Source organism: Solanum stenotomum, chromosome 12 (assembly GCF_019186545.1).
Source record: "Solanum stenotomum isolate F172 chromosome 12, ASM1918654v1, whole genome shotgun sequence".
In the NCBI taxonomy this organism is placed as follows: domain Eukaryota; kingdom Viridiplantae; phylum Streptophyta; class Magnoliopsida; order Solanales; family Solanaceae; genus Solanum; species Solanum stenotomum.
The window spans coordinates 40636834-40653859 of record NC_064293.1 but is presented as its reverse complement, the minus strand read 5'-3'; the positions used below and the strand labels follow the sequence as shown (position 1 = coordinate 40653859).

The following is a 17026-nucleotide window of genomic DNA, read 5'->3' as shown; positions in this document are numbered from 1 at the left end:
TGTATACGATTTATGAAAAAATCATAATTAATTACCATGTTTGTATATTGGCAAGCGAAATGTATAAACGAAATTCTAAAAAATTCTTAAATGCATAAATACAAAATTGATATATACTTACTATTTGTATATTCGCAAATGAAATATACAAACAAATAAAAATATACAAATCGCAGTCTCCATAGTAAATGGAAGTCAGATTGATTTTCTTGATGAGTTGTGCTACATGAACATTAACTTCCAAAATTGGCATGGTACATAACCAAGAAAATTAGAGAATCCTAAAAGAAAATCATAGTCCCTCTTGTTTTATGGGAGTACCTCAATCCCAAGAGAATCATTTCTCTAATAATTATTTAATTCCTACTCTAATAATAGACCCTAAAAAGTCATTTAATTTTCAATTTAGTAATATTATAAATTTAATTTTAAAAAAATAAAAGTATGGGACCTACTTGAGTGTATATTAGAGAATATACACTATATATACGTCCAAATCTCGTCTTTAGCTGTTGAGTAGTAAGTAGTAGTTTTTTCTTCTCTCCCGCTTTTGCTTTACTTTCTGGTTACCCTTTTTTTACTCACTCTCTCTGTTTACTTCAACTCTCAGAAACAGATACAATATTGTGATGACCCTTTTAAGGAATTGACTAAAACAAGAGGAAATTATGGATTGGGAAAAACAGCAGCAGCAGCAGCCACCGGTGTCGGCGCCGCAGCAGACGGCGGAGGAATTGAACGGAGCAGTTAGTAGTGGGATGTTTGTGAAAGTGATGACGGATGAGCAAATGGAAGTTTTAAGGAAGCAAATCGCTGTTTATGCTACTATTTGTGAACAACTTGTTGATTTGCATAAATCCATGGCTTCACAACACGATCTTGCTGGTTCGTCTGTTTTTTTCTCTCTCTCTAATTATTGCTCTGTTTTTATATTTATATTTCGTGTTGATATGCAATTGGACCTTTTTTTTCTGTTAATTTTATGAAAATATGGATCAATTTTTGTGTCTTTTTAGCTACCCATTTTACTGGTTTCTCCATCATCTTGTGTTTGGTGTTGTTCTTTGGTTGATTTTGTCTTTTTTCCCCTCTAGGAATTTTAGTTCGAAAACTTGAGAGAATAGAAAAAGGAAATCATTTCATAATTCTTACCTTTTCTGTTATTTGGTAAAAATAATTAAATTCAAATAGTTCTATGCAACTTAAATGTCTCAAAAATTCAAAGTCTTGTGTTTCCTTTTGGTATAGAATTTCATTGTATTGATTCCTTCTGATTTTCTAAGTTTTTGAATTTTTTTACTTTTGGTATAGAATCTCATTTGATTCTTTATTTTTATTTCTTACTCTTCCCATCCAAATATAGTCCTCTAGGTTTTCTCTCCCACATAATCCTTTGAGAATCCTGTGAAACAATAGGCAGCCCAGTGCACCAAGTTTCCGCTGTGTACGGGGTCTGGGGAAGGGAAGGACCACCAGGGTCTATTGTACGCAACCTTACCATGCATTAGCTTGAACCCTTGACCTCCTGGTAACATGACAACAACTTTACTAGTTAGGCAAGGCTTCGGAGTCTTGTAAAAAAATGTAGTGGTGAAACTTGCCAGTAATATGGAAGCTGGAAATCTTTCAATCCATGACTGTATGCTGAAATCTTTAATTTGATTGCAATGATCAATGAGAGGTGGATTTTGCAGACTTCAGGTTTCATATTTTTATTCGTTGAAATAGCTTCAAAGGAAACCAAATATAACCTCCTCCTTTTGAGTGGTTCTTCAAAATTTTTGTATATGATGAACAGCCATTTCCATGTTTCAAGATACTAGTATTGGTTTCATTCAACTTTAGAGTGAATGATTGTATTGTGGTATTCTTGTGTTATTTGAATGGTTTGCTTTGGCAATGGGATCCTACTACTGTTAACCATGATGCAAGAAGCTGGAGGATGATAGATTTCTCAGTTAGGCTTATTAATGGTCTTAATATCTTGTGTTAACATCCATATATTCGACTTGCTGTGTTTGTAGTGATAGTACTTTCTGAATTTGAATTCATCTAACGCGAGTAAAATCTGTACCTGCTATCTCAGGAGCCAGGCTGGGAAATTTGTACTGCGATCCACTGGTGACATCCGCTGGCCATAAAATCACTGGTAGACAACGCTGGACTCCAACGCCTATGCAACTTCAGATTCTTGAGCGCATATTTGAACAAGGCAATGGAACTCCAACCAAACAGAAGATCAAAGATATAACTTCTGAATTATCTCAACATGGCCAAATTTCTGAAACAAATGTGTATAATTGGTTTCAAAATAGGCGTGCTCGATCAAAAAGGAAGCAACAGGTTGCAGCAACAAACACCACTGAATCAGAGGTGGAGACAGAGGTTGAGTCGCCCAATGAAAAGAAAACAAAGCCAGAGGATCTGCAGTCTTCTCACATGCCTACTTCAATGACTGAAGATCTTGGCTATGAGAACCCTGACGCGAGCTCTGGCATGCATTCACTAGATCCACGAACCAGTAAACCCGAGCCTATGTTTCCATCAGACGGTAGTTCAAAACCTGCTGCAAGTTATGGCCAAATGTCCTTCTATGGAATGCCTAATCCAAGTATGTTTTTCTAGTTCCTATAAAATCATTTTGTTTTTACCACAGTACTATCGTATGCTCTAATATTTAGATATAAATGAAGGTGCTCCTGTCAAAATTCTAAATATGAGCTCCATAGCCAAAATTGTTTCTGGTCTCGAATTCTCAAAATGTCATCAAAAGTGATAGAGACACTAGGTGATGGGAATTCCTGCATCTAGGGAATCATAATGAATTATATGTACTTTCTGCATTCATTCGATGTTTCACGAGGATATCAATAGCATTTGAAGACCTGCATTTTAAACTGTTATGTTTTAAACTTCTTTGTCAGAAAAACTTACTGTACCTCTTAAACTTCTCATGGAGTTAATGCATCACATTCACAATTGTCACCTACTCTAGCACAAAAGAATTTGTCTTCAACTAAAACTTATTCCAAACTCGAAGCACCTGTAACAACAATGAGAGAACAGGACTAACAAAATCCATCTTTGGCTAACACCTAGATCAAATGAAAGCTTGAGTTGTTATTCAGGATTCATATAGTTGATCCTAGGTAGCTGACCTATAATGGTTAGTTCTGTTCTTAATCTTTTTGATGTGATAAAAATGGATATGCAGGAATGGACCAGCTAATGGGAAAGATGGAAGTGCCAGGGAGCTATCATCCATATCTACATGCAGACGACTACAACATGACCGGCTAACTACCAATTTGGAAACTAAGTTTCATGCGCATTTCAACAATTTAGAATGAGACTAGAAGCCCCAAAACTCTAGCCAGAGTTTTTGATCCTACTGTGCGTTAGCCACTGATTGATGATTATATTACAGAATGATTCTGTGTATGAAAAAAATGTACTTATGGACCACGCTTATAGGAACTATATAGTAAATAGTATTTTCGTTTTGATTTCTCCATTTGCTTTGTAATTTTTACTTTTCGAGTGAAGATTTTGTTAAAGCATGATGCAGGGTCGTGTTCTGAATTTCAAAGAAATGTTTTTAAGTGGTTCTCACTGTGCAACGCGTTTTATACAATTTTATTTATTTTTTTAAGCACATTATAGGAGTTTTTTTTTTTATATTTTTCCCAATAAAAATAGAAAAAGTTGTTGACTTCTTGGCCCCCTTTTCCTATATCTTTACCGACAAATGATCTATGCATTATATAAGAGAGGAAATTGAACATATATACACACAAATTATTCTTTTAACAGAAACCAAAGGAAAAATTGGAAGGCAAATAATCATCTTCTAAGTCTTGTAAGCAACGTTAGTCAATGTTGTGCTAGTATTTTGGTTAAAAGTAAAAAAGTGTATTAGTGAAAAATACAGTAGCAAATATCTGATGAATTAGTCAAAGAATACCAAACTTGCCTAACACCATCTTTTTTTTTATAAAGAAAAAGGAACACTCATGAGGAATTTCAGCCTTTAATGGCATAATTATGCCATAAGAATTCCCAAGGATTTGACTTTCGAATAATAAGAATGAAAGTAACAAAATCTTTTAGATCAATTTTTTAGTTTCCTGGAATTACTCTTCCTCTGCTTGTTGGCATTTGAAAATAGGAAAGATTTCAAGTGATGAGTTGTAATCCATGCCACATGCTTTGCATACAATTTACATTTTCCATCTTACTGTGTCTAATTTGATTCTAGGAATTGCATTCCCTAGTCAAGACTTTAGCCCCCTCTGGAGACAACTTCATACTATTTTGGGATACAAAATGTCATAGGTTCAAATACAAAATCTCATCAAATGTGTACACTACATTTAAAGTTAGAGAGTATAATGCATGAATCTCAAATCATATCATAGAGAATTGATTTTACATTCTCCATCCTCGTCATTTTCTATCAAGTGTCGCTAGACACTTTTTAGATCGAAGCATGGATAATGAATAATCACGAAGCGATTAATACGTGTTAAGCATGTTGCTAACGACAATTTATTTTCAAGTAATAAAGGGATCAGTTTCATACAACTCTTCTGCAGCTTGAATTGTGGGAGCATAGCTGGGTTGGGCAGTGGCTCCACTGTGACAGTGACTAGGGTAAAGAGGTGCTAGAACAAAAATGTAAATGGAAGTTCCATATCTTCAGGAGATTTATAGTACCATTGTTCCAATATCACTTCATATTGTCTAGCAAAATTGAGAAGGTTAGAATGGGATATACAAATTTAACTATGACAACAATTGAATGATGTTACAGTCAAATAACCTATTTCACTATCGTAACATTTCTTTACAGTCTATTCAGAGTGAGTTACTATGGCTATACATGGAAAGGTATACTAACGAGAGATTTTTGACACTAGGATACGACTGATCTTAGTCGCTTTGCTGCACGCTCTACGTTGATTGCATGCCGATGTAACCCATGCCATGCCTCGGAGGAACCCTTACTCCACGAACCTAACTTAGCAATCTGCTCATGCAGAGCACCCAAGTTGACAAGAGGTACAGTAGTAGGCCGCCCATGAGCACACTACCAAATGAAAAGATATTACAGTCATTAATAATATGGAATTCCTCCTGTAAACATACCACCAAATGCAGTTCTAATACAGATATTTCCTGAAATGCAATTTTCCACTCACTTGAAAACACAATGAAGTCTGCTTCAACTCCTCAACAATGAGAGAACACTCCGAAGGCAACAATGCATCTCCAAACATAATTGCACCTACAAAAATAAGTAAATAAATATATAGAATGGCAACATCAGGAATCAATTCATCAATTTTGCTTCACCCCCAGAATTAGTTGGCCTGCTATGTTGATCCTCATTCCTCTGTATCTGTTCCACTATATCCATATCGGAGTTATTGTTCCAACACAAATGAAAACAAAGATATCAGAAGTAAAGAGAAATATCTCAAATCGAAGTGATTCTAATTCCCTGTTCTTTCTCTTTTTCTTACGTGGGGGTGGGTGGAGGTGAGAGAGCCATCAAGGTAGCTCCAAATTCATAAATTAAATATTAACTTACTCCTGCAAGCCTTGTTATTCAGGACCCGATTCACTGATGGGGGTACTATTGATGATCCATCTGTGTCAGCAAGCTGTGAGTTGCAATCGAATACATTATTTAGAGAGCATGACACAGCATTTAAGCAAGAACAGAAGCAAGATTCCACATGAGAACGATTAGAGTTAATTAAATGAAGGAGTGAAGTATGAGAGCTAGCTAGTGTCAATGGACTAACCTGTTGAAGAAATTCTAACAGATCCACATCTGTTAGATTAACGCCCAGAATACAAGGAACCTGAAGTATCAAGAAAACAACCATTTTCTTATGAAACACGTGCAAACGTATCTTGTTAGCTAGTGCAGTATTCCCTTAAACACGTGTGAACCTCTAGCATTGTCTTGTTACTGATGGTATTAGAACAAAAAAGATATTCCCTTTTAGAAGTTACAATTCATATTTCACTAGCTATAATCAACCCAATTAAAACATAAAATGAACCTTAAGAGACAATGCGCACAAATGGCACGTGAAAGCCTAAACCCAAAAATCCTTCTTGCTTTAAACAAGATGGAACATAGGACTGATATAAACTGTTGTATTGATACCTCAGAATGGAAAGGACTAGACTGAGAAGAAGTGCTTGTCATGCTTTGTTTTCCACAATTAGACAGGCATATATACTTCAGAGGGAGGAATAGGAATGCTAATGTTAATAAGCTATAAAGTGAAGTAAAAGGTTCGAGAGTGTAGGTGTGCAGTCTCTCACAGCCCTTGTGTATTTACACTATACAACTTAGTTTTATTCCCAATAATTCCTAATCCCAATTCTTATTTCCTAATAGTTGAAGTCACTTCCTAATCCTATATTAACAACAAGAATCAATACTATATTATCTTTTCCCTTCTAAGACTGATTTGCAAATGGTCTACATTTACTTAAACTTTTTGAATGTATAATATGACAGAGACAAGTACTAGAGAATGTTACCGCAAGAAGTGTGACAGATTTTGGCTGCTTGTGAATCAGATTCAAGTTCCTGCTTTAACCAAAACATATAACTTCATGCTAGAGTTAGGTTCAACCTTAATGAATGTTGCAAATTTGAATTTCTGGTAAATGGTAATTTTATCAAGTTCCATAGACTGGTTGTAAGAAAATCAAAACAAAGATCCGTAACTTACCTGGTAAATGATTTTGAAGCTTGAGAATGAATGTTGCAGATCCAACCCCAGTTTTGAATTTGGTCAGCATAGTTGTGTAATAATTGATAACCAATTTCAGGCATGACCTGCAAAAGCATGGTCAAAGACTCAAAATCAATGTTACTGATTAAAAAGAGTTTCAAGAGTTCCCCACAATCCGAGGGGCACAAGGCAAAGATAAACTCTAATTCACATAAGATGACCATAAACATACCAATTCTTGCTCGGAATCAAGATAGGTTGTTGACCTCTTTTGTCCAGATAGAACCTGATAATTCACTAATTACCAACTCCACATTGAAATGACACATCAATGAGTTTTTAGACAATCATTACCTTCTCACGCAGTTCTTCCAAACGAATTCGCTCGTCTGCAGCATGCTGTAGAACATGACAATGTGTAATGCTCATTGAAGATAAATGCTAGAATCAAACAAAAGATCATAATATCTTGACTATGTAAAAAGGAACAGACATTTATTTTGACATGGGCCACAGCTTCTACATAAGAATATACTCAACCTGACGGTCAGAAAGTGATGAAACAAAAGATAAAGCACCCTATATCACTCTCCTTTTCTTCAGTACTATCACAAAATTGCAATACAAAAGAGTACGACATTACATGGTTAAAGTATTAGTCATGCAGGGAATGTTTATGTGGTAATAATAATGTAAAAACTGTTATGCAGTAAATAATAATGTCGCGATTCTTATGCGGTGAATAATAAACGAGTGATGCTATGCAGGGACTATCTACTTTATGAGGGGATTTTTTCCCTGTAAATACTCATATCCGTGCATTGTTGACATATGTTCTCTTAATAATGCATGGTTAAATACCGCCAACCAAACGCTGCATTAGTTATGTCGAGCTTACTTTTTTATCATGTGGATAACTGAGTGATACATGGTTATGTAGATATTACTTTTACTTACATGGCCAACAACTATTAAACTATTTATGCATAAATTTATGCTGAGATTAATATCTGCTAATGAGTCCAACCAAACGATCCCTAAAAGAAACGATCTTTTAAAGTAAATGCATTATAAGGAAATTCATGAGAAATCAAGAAAGACAATAATGGACCTGATCAATTATAGCAAGTGTTGTGCCACCCACAATCGGAATAAACTTCTTATCAACCTGTTGGAGAACTTTGGCACCCCCCAGGCAGTTTTTATCAATGGTATCAGGAACCAATGAATCACCAACAAAATGCAATATGCCAGAAGTGACATTGAGTATAGTATCCTGATTCTTAAAACTCTCTGTTCCAGTACCACTCTGCATCTCATATTGGAAAAGGAAATCCGTCATCTTAACAAAACAGAGAAGAAGTCACAAAAACATTTGAGATATAGCTTAAGTACTCAACTGTAATCTCTGGACAGAAGCCCCCCCATTTTGTCCCAGAATCTAAGATACTTTGAGTTTCTTTTGTTGGTGCAAATTCTGAAGATTCGAATAAAAATGTCAGGCATGACAATTCTATCACAAGATCAGCACATAAGCAATATGGAATTTGAAAGAGACTATGTGGCCTAGGACACTGAGAAAGAGACGTAATCTCTAATGCTTTCATGATTAATAAGAATGCAGTCTAAGATAATCTTGAAAAGTAGATGAAAGAAATGAAGCTAATTAACTGAAACATGCACTACAAAAATTAAGCTCTTATTCAATACAGGAACTGTTAAGAGTTGGGGGTTAGAGTCCTGCATCGGTTGGAGAATGGATTGGTGGTCTATATGGACTTGGGAAATCCCCCCTCATGAGCTGACTTTTGAGGTTGTGATAGGCCCAAGGGCCATACCTTTACAGGAATAAATGGCAGGAACGGTTTACCTTCTTTTGACTCCCCATAGCGTGTACTTATGCACTCCCCTTGAGTTTGTAATCTGCTGTTCCAGATGTTAACAAGTTTCATTTTAACACTTAGCCTGAAGAGAGAAACATAAGGTTGTGTGAGTTTCTAACATATTTGATTGAGATAATATCAGAAAGAGACCTAAACCTCACTTAAAAAATTGATATCATACCTTTCATCAGAGTAAACACCATCACCACAACTTGGGGTGGAAGATTGATCACATAGATGGGATGACTGCTGTGGAAGCTCCGAGCAGATAGCTTCTGTAGAATCCCCCAGTCTTCTTACAGCTCTAGTTTCTGCACGATGGACAAGAACATTAATTAGTTGCACAAATTTTCTGTCATCATTGATTATTAAAACAAACAAACACTCAAGGACAAATTACCTGGCATGAGTGGCACATCATGAACAGTCTTAATATTGTTATTTCCTGCTGCCGTTCTTGAAGACTCACTCGTGGCAAAGAACTTCTTCTTGCCTTGGTAAAATGGAGGAGCTGAATGACTTCTTCTACTCTTCTTCTTCCTTATAAGCTCATCTGTTTTACCTCGATTCCCAGCATCATTCCATTTATGCGAGTTCCCATCCACCCAAGAGGAGATCATAGCTCGTGGTGTCAAACAATTAATAAGATCTTCTTCACCATGAGAATGTATATGTGACAAATCATCTCCGTCATAATAGAATTCAGAAGGACCTGAACTATAAATGTCCCACGGATCAAGTCCCCCTATACAGCCCAAATCCTCTTTAGAACAAGCATAAAAATCGAGATCAAACTTTGCAGGATTTGGAAACAAGCAGTCCTCTTTTCCCAAATTATTTATGGCCGGAACCAAGAGATTACGTTCCATGTTTCCAAAATTATACGTGACACCAATTTCATGTTTAACAGAAGTTTCAATCCCATTTTCAGCGATGTAAGGATTAACATCTAGAAACCTGCTCCCAAGCAAAGGATCTGATGGCAGAGGAGACAGTTCTGGACTAAAAGATGGTAGGCCAGAACGATAGTTTTCAGTCTGTTTAAAGAAGATAAGATGATCATCTTCATCTAGAATGTCCTTGGTTAAAGAAAAATTTTCTGAATCACCTGAAATTTTTTTTGGCCGCTGCAATGCGTTGCTCTGAGTTTTGCAACTGGAGAACTTCTCAAAATATATTTCCTTGCCTCTAGGAGACCTTTGATGTAAGACCCGGTTAACATCATCAACAACTTCAAATTCAACACTATAATCATCTTCAAGGCGATTTTGTTTAGTTCTGCAGTCACTTTTTTCAAACTTAATATCTTCATCACTATCAAAAGATGTTCCATCATGTATCAGGCTTCTGTGCAAAGAACAGCTTCGCAAAAATGGTTTCCTTCTCTCATGCGTCATAGTTGAATTGTCAATAAGTTCAAGAGACTCCCTAAATGAGGCATCCTCTGTTGATTTGCCAGCTACAATTGTTTGAGACCCATTCTCCCATCCTGAACCTAACAGGCAGTCTGATTTATAACTGGAGGTAGCTGAAGTATTGAATTTGTTATCCAGGAAATAATCCTCTGTAGGTAAAACATTAGATGAAAGGGGTTGCACAGAGCATCTGGATTTCCAATTTACACCAACTGTGCAATGAGCAACAGATCCATCAATTGACCGACTTGAACTTTCAATCTGACAGAGAAATCCGGACCCAGGATCAGGTTTCTCAGAAGCACTTTCCCACAGAGTATTCTGTGGAGATTGAATATCTCTCCTGACATTGCACTCTCCGGTCAGTTTCTTTGGCAGCGGGGAAAGAAGGTCAAGTGTACCTTTGCAACTCTGAGCCCTGCACCTCTTTTTCCTGATCTCAATATTCATAGGTATATCTGGAAAGAGGAGCAGGGAATGGGATAGCAATAGATGAGGATACTTCTACAGCTATATTCTTATCTAGGTTTCCCAAAAGTAGTTTAAGAGAAAAGAAATAGATAAAACTAATACGATGGCATAATGCTGAAATGCTTTGCACCATCTGACGCACAAGTAACTCTCTCTTCCACTAAAACCAACCTTCCACAATTCCCCTCCCCCCTCTCCACTTTTCTTTTAGGGGGAGCAGGTGAGGGGCTACAGCCTATGGGAAAGGGACTGTGAAGTGGACAAAGCCACATGTACAAATAATATCAGATACAATGAATACTAAGTGATGTTGCATAAAAATCTCACCAGCAGAGTTACTTTCAGTCCAGAGATTCGCAACAGTATCCCCAATAAAGAGAAGGACAGGGCCCCAATCCTACAAGTAACATTAAGAACCAATTAGTTACCATAAGAGATCCTCGTAAAACACATCAAAATAGCTTAATGAGATAAACACAATCAGTATCAATGGTGCCAACAAAGGGAGATTAACACAATCAGTATGCAGATTAACACAATCAGTATCATGGTGCCATCAGTGAGATTAATACAATCAGTTAAATGCTGCACATCGTTTCAGGCAATTTGATTACACATCTAACATGGAACAAAAATGAACAAGAGACATGCTCTAATAGACAAACAAGAACCACACCTCGCCTCTCCCCCCTGTCCCCTTTTTCTTTTCTTTTTGTGGTGATAAGTCAAATCACTCCTGTTAACCTACATATGGTACACAGAAGGATATCATACTCCTCCGTTGACTCAAGACAATCTCAGTAGGAAAGACTTCCAATTAGTAAACAGGTGCTATCTATGTTTGGAAAAGAGGGGAACTGTAAACCATTTGTTATTGCACTGCACAGTAGCCACAGATCTTTGGAGCATGTTCTTCTGTATTTTAGGTTTAAAATGAATCATGCCGCGGACCATAAAAGAGGCACATCTGAAGGAGCTTGTGCAGAGTTGATAAAGCCATTAAAAGGATTTGGAGGATGATCCCTGCTGCTATCTTCTGATCCATATGGAATGAGAGGAATAGGCGGTGTTTTGATGGAATCTCAAAACACCTCCTGTTTTGTATGGCTATTAGCAAGCGGAGTTGTGCTTACACTTGATAATCTAATGAAGAGGGGAATTCCAATGTGTTCAAAATGTTTTTTGTGTAAGGAGACTGCTGAGACGGTCAACCACTTATTTCTACATTGCAAGTTCACAGGCAGGTTATGGAGTATTATCTTTAACCTTAAAAGCCTAACATGTGTCATGCCAGACAAGGTTTCTGAAGTTCTGAGAAGCTGGGATGAAGTAGGAGCAATAGCTAATAGTAGGTGTAGGTGGAAACTCATCCCAGCATGCATCAAGCAAAAATAAGAAAGTCTGTCAATTCCTCAGTGCCTATTATAGTTTTCCCTTAATCCTCTCATTCTAATTAATGATTTCTAGTATTTATTAGAACTGTTAGAACGTTAGAGAAATTTAAAGTGTTCAAATGGAGCAGGTTCCTCCTAAGATATGGATTGTATCTCATACAAGTTATACCGTACTGACAGGCAACCTAAGCCAATACTGGCAACTAGCATTACTCCTCTCCGACAATCCCCCCTCCAAAGACAGGCACCGTTTACAATCGGTGCCCTTCCCTATTCAGTATCACATCTCTTTTCGGAGAGAAGTGAGAACACGCCTCTTTTTGGCAACCTGCTCAAGAAGACCTCCTTCTAACGATAGCTCCAGCGGTATCATGACTCTCTTCAACAACCATTCTAATAGAGTCACGCCCCTTTCATATAACTTTCTGGCAGAGTCATGACTCCTTTCATGATTATCGTCTGGTCGTGTCAAGACTCTTTTCAGATGATTGTCTGGTCGTGTCAAGCCTCTTTATGAGGAATTATCAGTCTTACCTAACACATTGTAATATGAAATACAATACCCCAATCAGTAAAACAAATATGTATGACATGTCCTTGTTAACATCGGCCTGCTTGGTTTTGCAGCCACAAGAAGCTAGATAACTTTGTTCTCCATTAGCTACTGTGATGCAAGGACCTTGCCGGGTCAGGGTGTCCTTTTTAATACTTTGAATCTCTATAGGATTAGTGATAAATAGTGATGATTAGCCAGTTTAACCTATTAAGTTTACCCATATTGAAGTTCCAAAAAATGATTAGGCATTTTGAAATATATATATATATTTTTTAAAAACAACCCAAACCAATTCTCACAAAACAAACACCAACACAAACTCAATTCTTATAAAATAAATCCAAAGCCTCACATTTGTTTCCCAACCCAAAACAAATTAAACCATAAATCACAACAAAAAATTTCACCTTAAATTCCACAGAGGTCTTTGAAGGCTCCAAAGTAAAATCATAAAAAGATCTTGGACAGTTTAGGTTCAGCATAAACAGAGGATATATCTGAGATCTACTTCGCTTCTCAATGTCAGACGCACTGTCAAAACTCATAGCTGTGTTATTAAGTAATTTATGTATTGGTCCTTTGGAAACAAATCTTGAATTGATATCTGCATTACCGAGGTCAAGGAAAACAAAAACACCGTAAAAACAGGCAACTGATATAGAAAATGTTAACCAAAGATTAGTCTTCCGTTTTTCTTTGGTCAGGAAAATATACTGAAATAAGTGGATACAGAAATATTGAAGGACCTGCAAATTGAACAGTGGTTGTTAGGGAAACAGAGTGTAGAAAAGATAACATATCACATCTCTTATTCATCAATTTGGGCCTGTATACCTTCACTGTGTAAACATCGGGACCTGAAATGTATCCTGAGAGCTTGAATGAACCATCACTTGCATTCAATTTGTTAAGGGAATTCAGATGAATTCCAAACTCACTGGACAATAGCGGCAGTGGAGAAGGAGAAGCACGTGTGCAAAGCAGGTCATCCTCACTGCATGCAAATGAACAAAATCTAAGAAACCAGACAGAAAATATCCTTAAGTTAGCTGATATAACAAAAACGGACCTTTCAATATCAACAATTTTGAAGGAGACATTGGGATGCACAAGGGCGATTCTTAGCAGAGACTCTTTCAGAGCATGCAACACCTTCTTTGGGCTTCCGGATTATATATGTAAACCAAAAAATCAATCAGGTCAGTGTACAGCTTTAAAAGTAAAGTATGTAATCATTATTTTTCATTTGTTTGAATTGTGAGAAAACTAGAAGTACTTGGAGTGCATTTGCTTCCTTCGAACTGGTTGGTTGTAAAATACATCCCGAACAATGACTGCAAGGAGAGAAATTCCAACAAATTTCCTTATTGGCAAACAACAGTCAACTTTTGTATCAGGTATGCTTATACAAAATTACCTGTTGTACCAACATCTTGTCTACAATCATCAATTCCAAGGTACAAACACTTGCCGTCCTGTAAACATTGGCAAGAACAAAGACCAAATTAGTAGTTTTATACCTATACTATAGGATACTACCAAGTAAATCTTAAAAGAATCTTACCTTCAAAACCTTACGATATCCATTTGGCCTCCCATGAGTTTTAGTAACAATTTCCAACAAAGAAACGTCAGAAATAGAGCTCAGCGCCTCTCCTTTAAAGCCAAAGCTTGCTGGGAAAGCATGCATATCATCTGAATGGCTGTATTTTGACGTCGCTGGTGTACATATATGGTGAATGCTCTAGAGTTACAACTACTAGACAGCAACTCGAATAAATACAAACAGAACCATCCTACATTTCTAATTCAAACTCAAATACAGTTGGCTCTAATTTTAACAAATGCAACCTAAAACTACCCTACATTCAGCTACCAGAAAAGGGGGTTTAGGTGAGGGGCAATGTTAATCGAATCACTAGGTCATTGTTTGAGTTACCTGGGCAGATTTGATGGCCGTTGAAATGGCCAGAAAAAAATGAAGCATGACAGAAGATGAAAGAAACAGGTAAGCTAGGCTTAAAATACCTAAGCACCAATATGTATGTTCTGGTTCAATTTCAGCAAGAATAAATAATCAAAATATCTGTACATACAGTAGTGATCAACAAAAATATTTCATGTCTCTCGCTCCCCCCATCCCTCAAGCTACCCATTTTCTTTTGGGGAGACAGTACAGGTAAAGAAAGTATTTTATTGCAAATGAAGAACCAGGAAAGCAATGTACATGAACAACTTACAATACAAGCAAAACCAAAATGTAAGCATCAATATTTGGTGTTGTGTACAGCCATACAAGTTTGCCCATTTACAAGTAAAACCACATAGCAATAAATAAAAGAACATTGGTAAAAAGATACTAATGAACAGAAACCGCCAAACAACCTATCAACTGAGCAATGCTGCACTGCATGCAATCCTATAGACTACAACAATCATTCCAAGTTATGAACATCATAGTTGTGAGGCAAAAGAAATTATGTACAGGAGCATCACTGCAATAGAAAAGATGATGTCAGTCCAACATTTTGCAAAAAGATTACCATATTTTTCTCCCATCAGCACCAGTCCATCTCGTGAAACACCAGATCCTTCAAGAGGAAGTACAACTTCAGATGATGAAATAAATAATAAATTGAGCAGAAGTTTCTTCACATCAAAATGCATTAGATCGTTGTCAAAGAAACTTTAACTTACCATTGTCATCCACCTTAACGTAGCAGGTCCCAATGCCTATAGCAACAGATACCTGGTGGAAACTGGGTAAGGTTCAACTTAGGAGTACACTACTTATTAGAATAACAAACATAAAAAGAACAGCTCTATAAGGAAGCAAATCTCATGGTAAAAAGAAATAGAGCTGTTATATATTGGAAAAAAAATTATGATACCAGAATGGAACATCATACTAAGAGGACAAAATGTACATCAATTTTCATATAAAGCAAATGCCCTCAATATCAGAAGTAGCAAACGAAGGAACATAAGAATTCATTGAAGAGTTTGAGCAAATAGTCTAAGCAATTAAATTGCATAATAGCACAACTTTCTATATTCTCAGCAGCTCACCTCTATTGATCCGCAAAAATTAACAAAATCAGAGAACATATAATTCCTCATTCTCTTACATGGCACAATTTCAACTTTTAAGAAACAATCAAAATCAGAAAGTCTAGACCATGTAAATGAACCCACTGAGAGAGTTCACGGAAGTCTGTCCAATGGAGTATCTTTCATTCAAAATTTCTTGTAATTAAACTACTAAAAAAATAATTCAAGTTGCTTGAGAAGGGTCTTCAAGAATAACTCCACTACTTTCCATTCAATACCTAATAAAATCATAAGGGTAAATAAGTATACCTTGGAAGCTCCAGCATCGAGGCTGTTGAAAACCAACTCCTCAACAACCCTTGTGAAATCATACAAGATAACGCCCGACCGAATTGAGCTCCAAATATTCTCGGGAATTCGCTTAAGGCTCCCCATCTCCCTAAAAAAGTAAAAACAAATTCTTGAACATCCTTAACATACAAGAATGAGAACACAATTCTTATTAAAAAGAAATAGATATCTTGAATTTCCTTGATATTTACAATACCAATATATTGTTGAAAACAACAATTTCTTTGATTTCCTTGAATTTTTCTTAAAGGAAATACATGCAAGAATTGAAAGAAAATTTGACAAAAGCGAGTTCTCAAATTTTCCTTTTAATAGGGAGAGCAGTAGTATTACTAGAGCAGATAGAACGACCGGAAAATTGAATCAGGGTTTAGGGTTTTGATCAGAAATCGTCAATACAAGAGAACCCCTGACCGAACTAAACTCCAAATAGCCTCTGGCATTCGCTTAATGCTTCCCGTCTCACTACTCAAATTCTTGAACATTGGCTGCAAGAATATTAACACATGCATTCAAGAATACCACTTTTACTTCAAAAAGACAACAATTTCGTTTGATTTACTTAAAATATGAATCAAAGAACACCAATTTAAATTAAAAAAGACAACAATTTCCTTAAAATATGCATTTTAAAAAGACATTAAGTTCTTGATTTTTTCTTAAATCAAGAATACCGAGATAATCAAGTTCTTGAAATTTCTTTCGAAGAATACGAAGATAATGGGAAGAGCAAGTTACTTGGGCAGATTGATGGTGACGAAAATTGATTTTAGGGTTTATGGGTTTTGGTCGGACATCGTCGCCGGGAAAGTTAATAGCAGCAATCCGGTGGAGTAGCGTACGAAGGTGGTGAGTGGTGAGTGGTGAGTGGTGAGTGGTGAGTGGTGAGCGGTGAGTTCTTTTGCTTCTCTAATTTGACATCAAAATGAAGCAGTGACTATTTTATAGGCTCTGAAGGGTGGTGGCTTCTAACTTACGCAGTGTCTTTTTTATAGTTTTTGAATGGGGTACTTCTAACTTACTCGGTGTCTCTTTTATGGTAGTTTTTTATCGGTGAAAAATAAAAAAACCAGTACACGCGGAAAACAACAACTACTTAATATAAAATATATATAATAAATTTTAAGAATCACATAATTTTAAT

At 36.5% G+C, this 17026-nt stretch overlaps 2 protein-coding genes across 5 annotated transcripts; one reads left to right on the top strand and one right to left on the bottom strand.

Annotated features, from left to right (window-relative positions):
• Positions 1 to 486: 486 nt before the first annotated feature.
• Positions 487 to 3600, top strand: LOC125848723 (WUSCHEL-related homeobox 8). Its single transcript, XM_049528649.1, has 3 exons — positions 487 to 885; positions 2087 to 2611; positions 3215 to 3600. Exons 1-3 carry the CDS (start codon positions 669 to 671, stop codon positions 3298 to 3300), a joined length of 828 nt encoding a protein of 275 aa, XP_049384606.1. The 5' UTR covers positions 487 to 668; the 3' UTR covers positions 3301 to 3600.
• A 1118-nt stretch (positions 3601 to 4718) lies between these two features.
• LOC125846761 (DNA mismatch repair protein MLH3) lies at positions 4719 to 16764 on the bottom strand. Of its 4 annotated transcripts, none has more exons than XM_049526355.1 (25): positions 16621 to 16764; positions 15841 to 15970; positions 15178 to 15229; positions 15024 to 15071; positions 14045 to 14199; positions 13898 to 13955; positions 13757 to 13814; positions 13550 to 13642; positions 13315 to 13474; positions 13211 to 13226; positions 12888 to 13084; positions 10858 to 10927; positions 9045 to 10517; positions 8826 to 8955; positions 8632 to 8726; positions 8162 to 8238; positions 7873 to 8070; positions 7116 to 7160; positions 6994 to 7047; positions 6759 to 6865; positions 6565 to 6616; positions 5811 to 5870; positions 5594 to 5666; positions 5202 to 5287; positions 4719 to 5089 (listed from the first exon to the last, which is right to left on the bottom strand). In XM_049526355.1, the coding sequence occupies exons 2-25, from the start codon at positions 15964 to 15966 to the stop codon at positions 4916 to 4918; spliced, it is 3657 nt and encodes a 1218-aa protein (XP_049382312.1). In that variant the 5' UTR covers positions 15967 to 15970; positions 16621 to 16764; the 3' UTR covers positions 4719 to 4915. The 4 variants fall into 4 exon arrangements, 2 of the variants coding, with proteins under 2 accessions (XP_049382312.1, XP_049382311.1); XR_007444394.1 differs by lacking the exon at positions 4719 to 5089 and adding an exon at positions 16297 to 16370 and having other exon boundaries at positions 7116 to 7150; XR_007444395.1 differs by lacking the exon at positions 4719 to 5089 and adding an exon at positions 16297 to 16370 and having other exon boundaries at positions 6565 to 6613; positions 7116 to 7150.
• Between the last annotated feature and the right edge of the window lie 262 nt (positions 16765 to 17026).

Coding starts and splice junctions, on each gene's coding strand:
- LOC125848723 (XM_049528649.1), top strand. CDS start 669: ATGGATTGGGAAAAACAGCAGCAGCAGCAGCCACCGGTGTCGGCGCCG. Junction 886..2,086: donor TTCACAACACGATCTTGCTG/GTTCGTCTGTTT, acceptor CTGCTATCTCAG/GAGCCAGGCTGGGAAATTTG. Junction 2,612..3,214: donor CTATGGAATGCCTAATCCAA/GTATGTTTTTCT, acceptor ATGGATATGCAG/GAATGGACCAGCTAATGGGA.
- LOC125846761 (XM_049526355.1), bottom strand. CDS start 15,966: ATGGGGAGCCTTAAGCGAATTCCCGAGAATATTTGGAGCTCAATTCGG. Junction 15,230..15,840: donor TCGATGCTGGAGCTTCCAAG/GTATACTTATTT, acceptor AGTTTCCACCAG/GTATCTGTTGCTATAGGCAT. Junction 6,617..6,758: donor GCTTCAAAATCATTTACCAG/GTAAGTTACGGA, acceptor TTTTGGTTAAAG/CAGGAACTTGAATCTGATTC.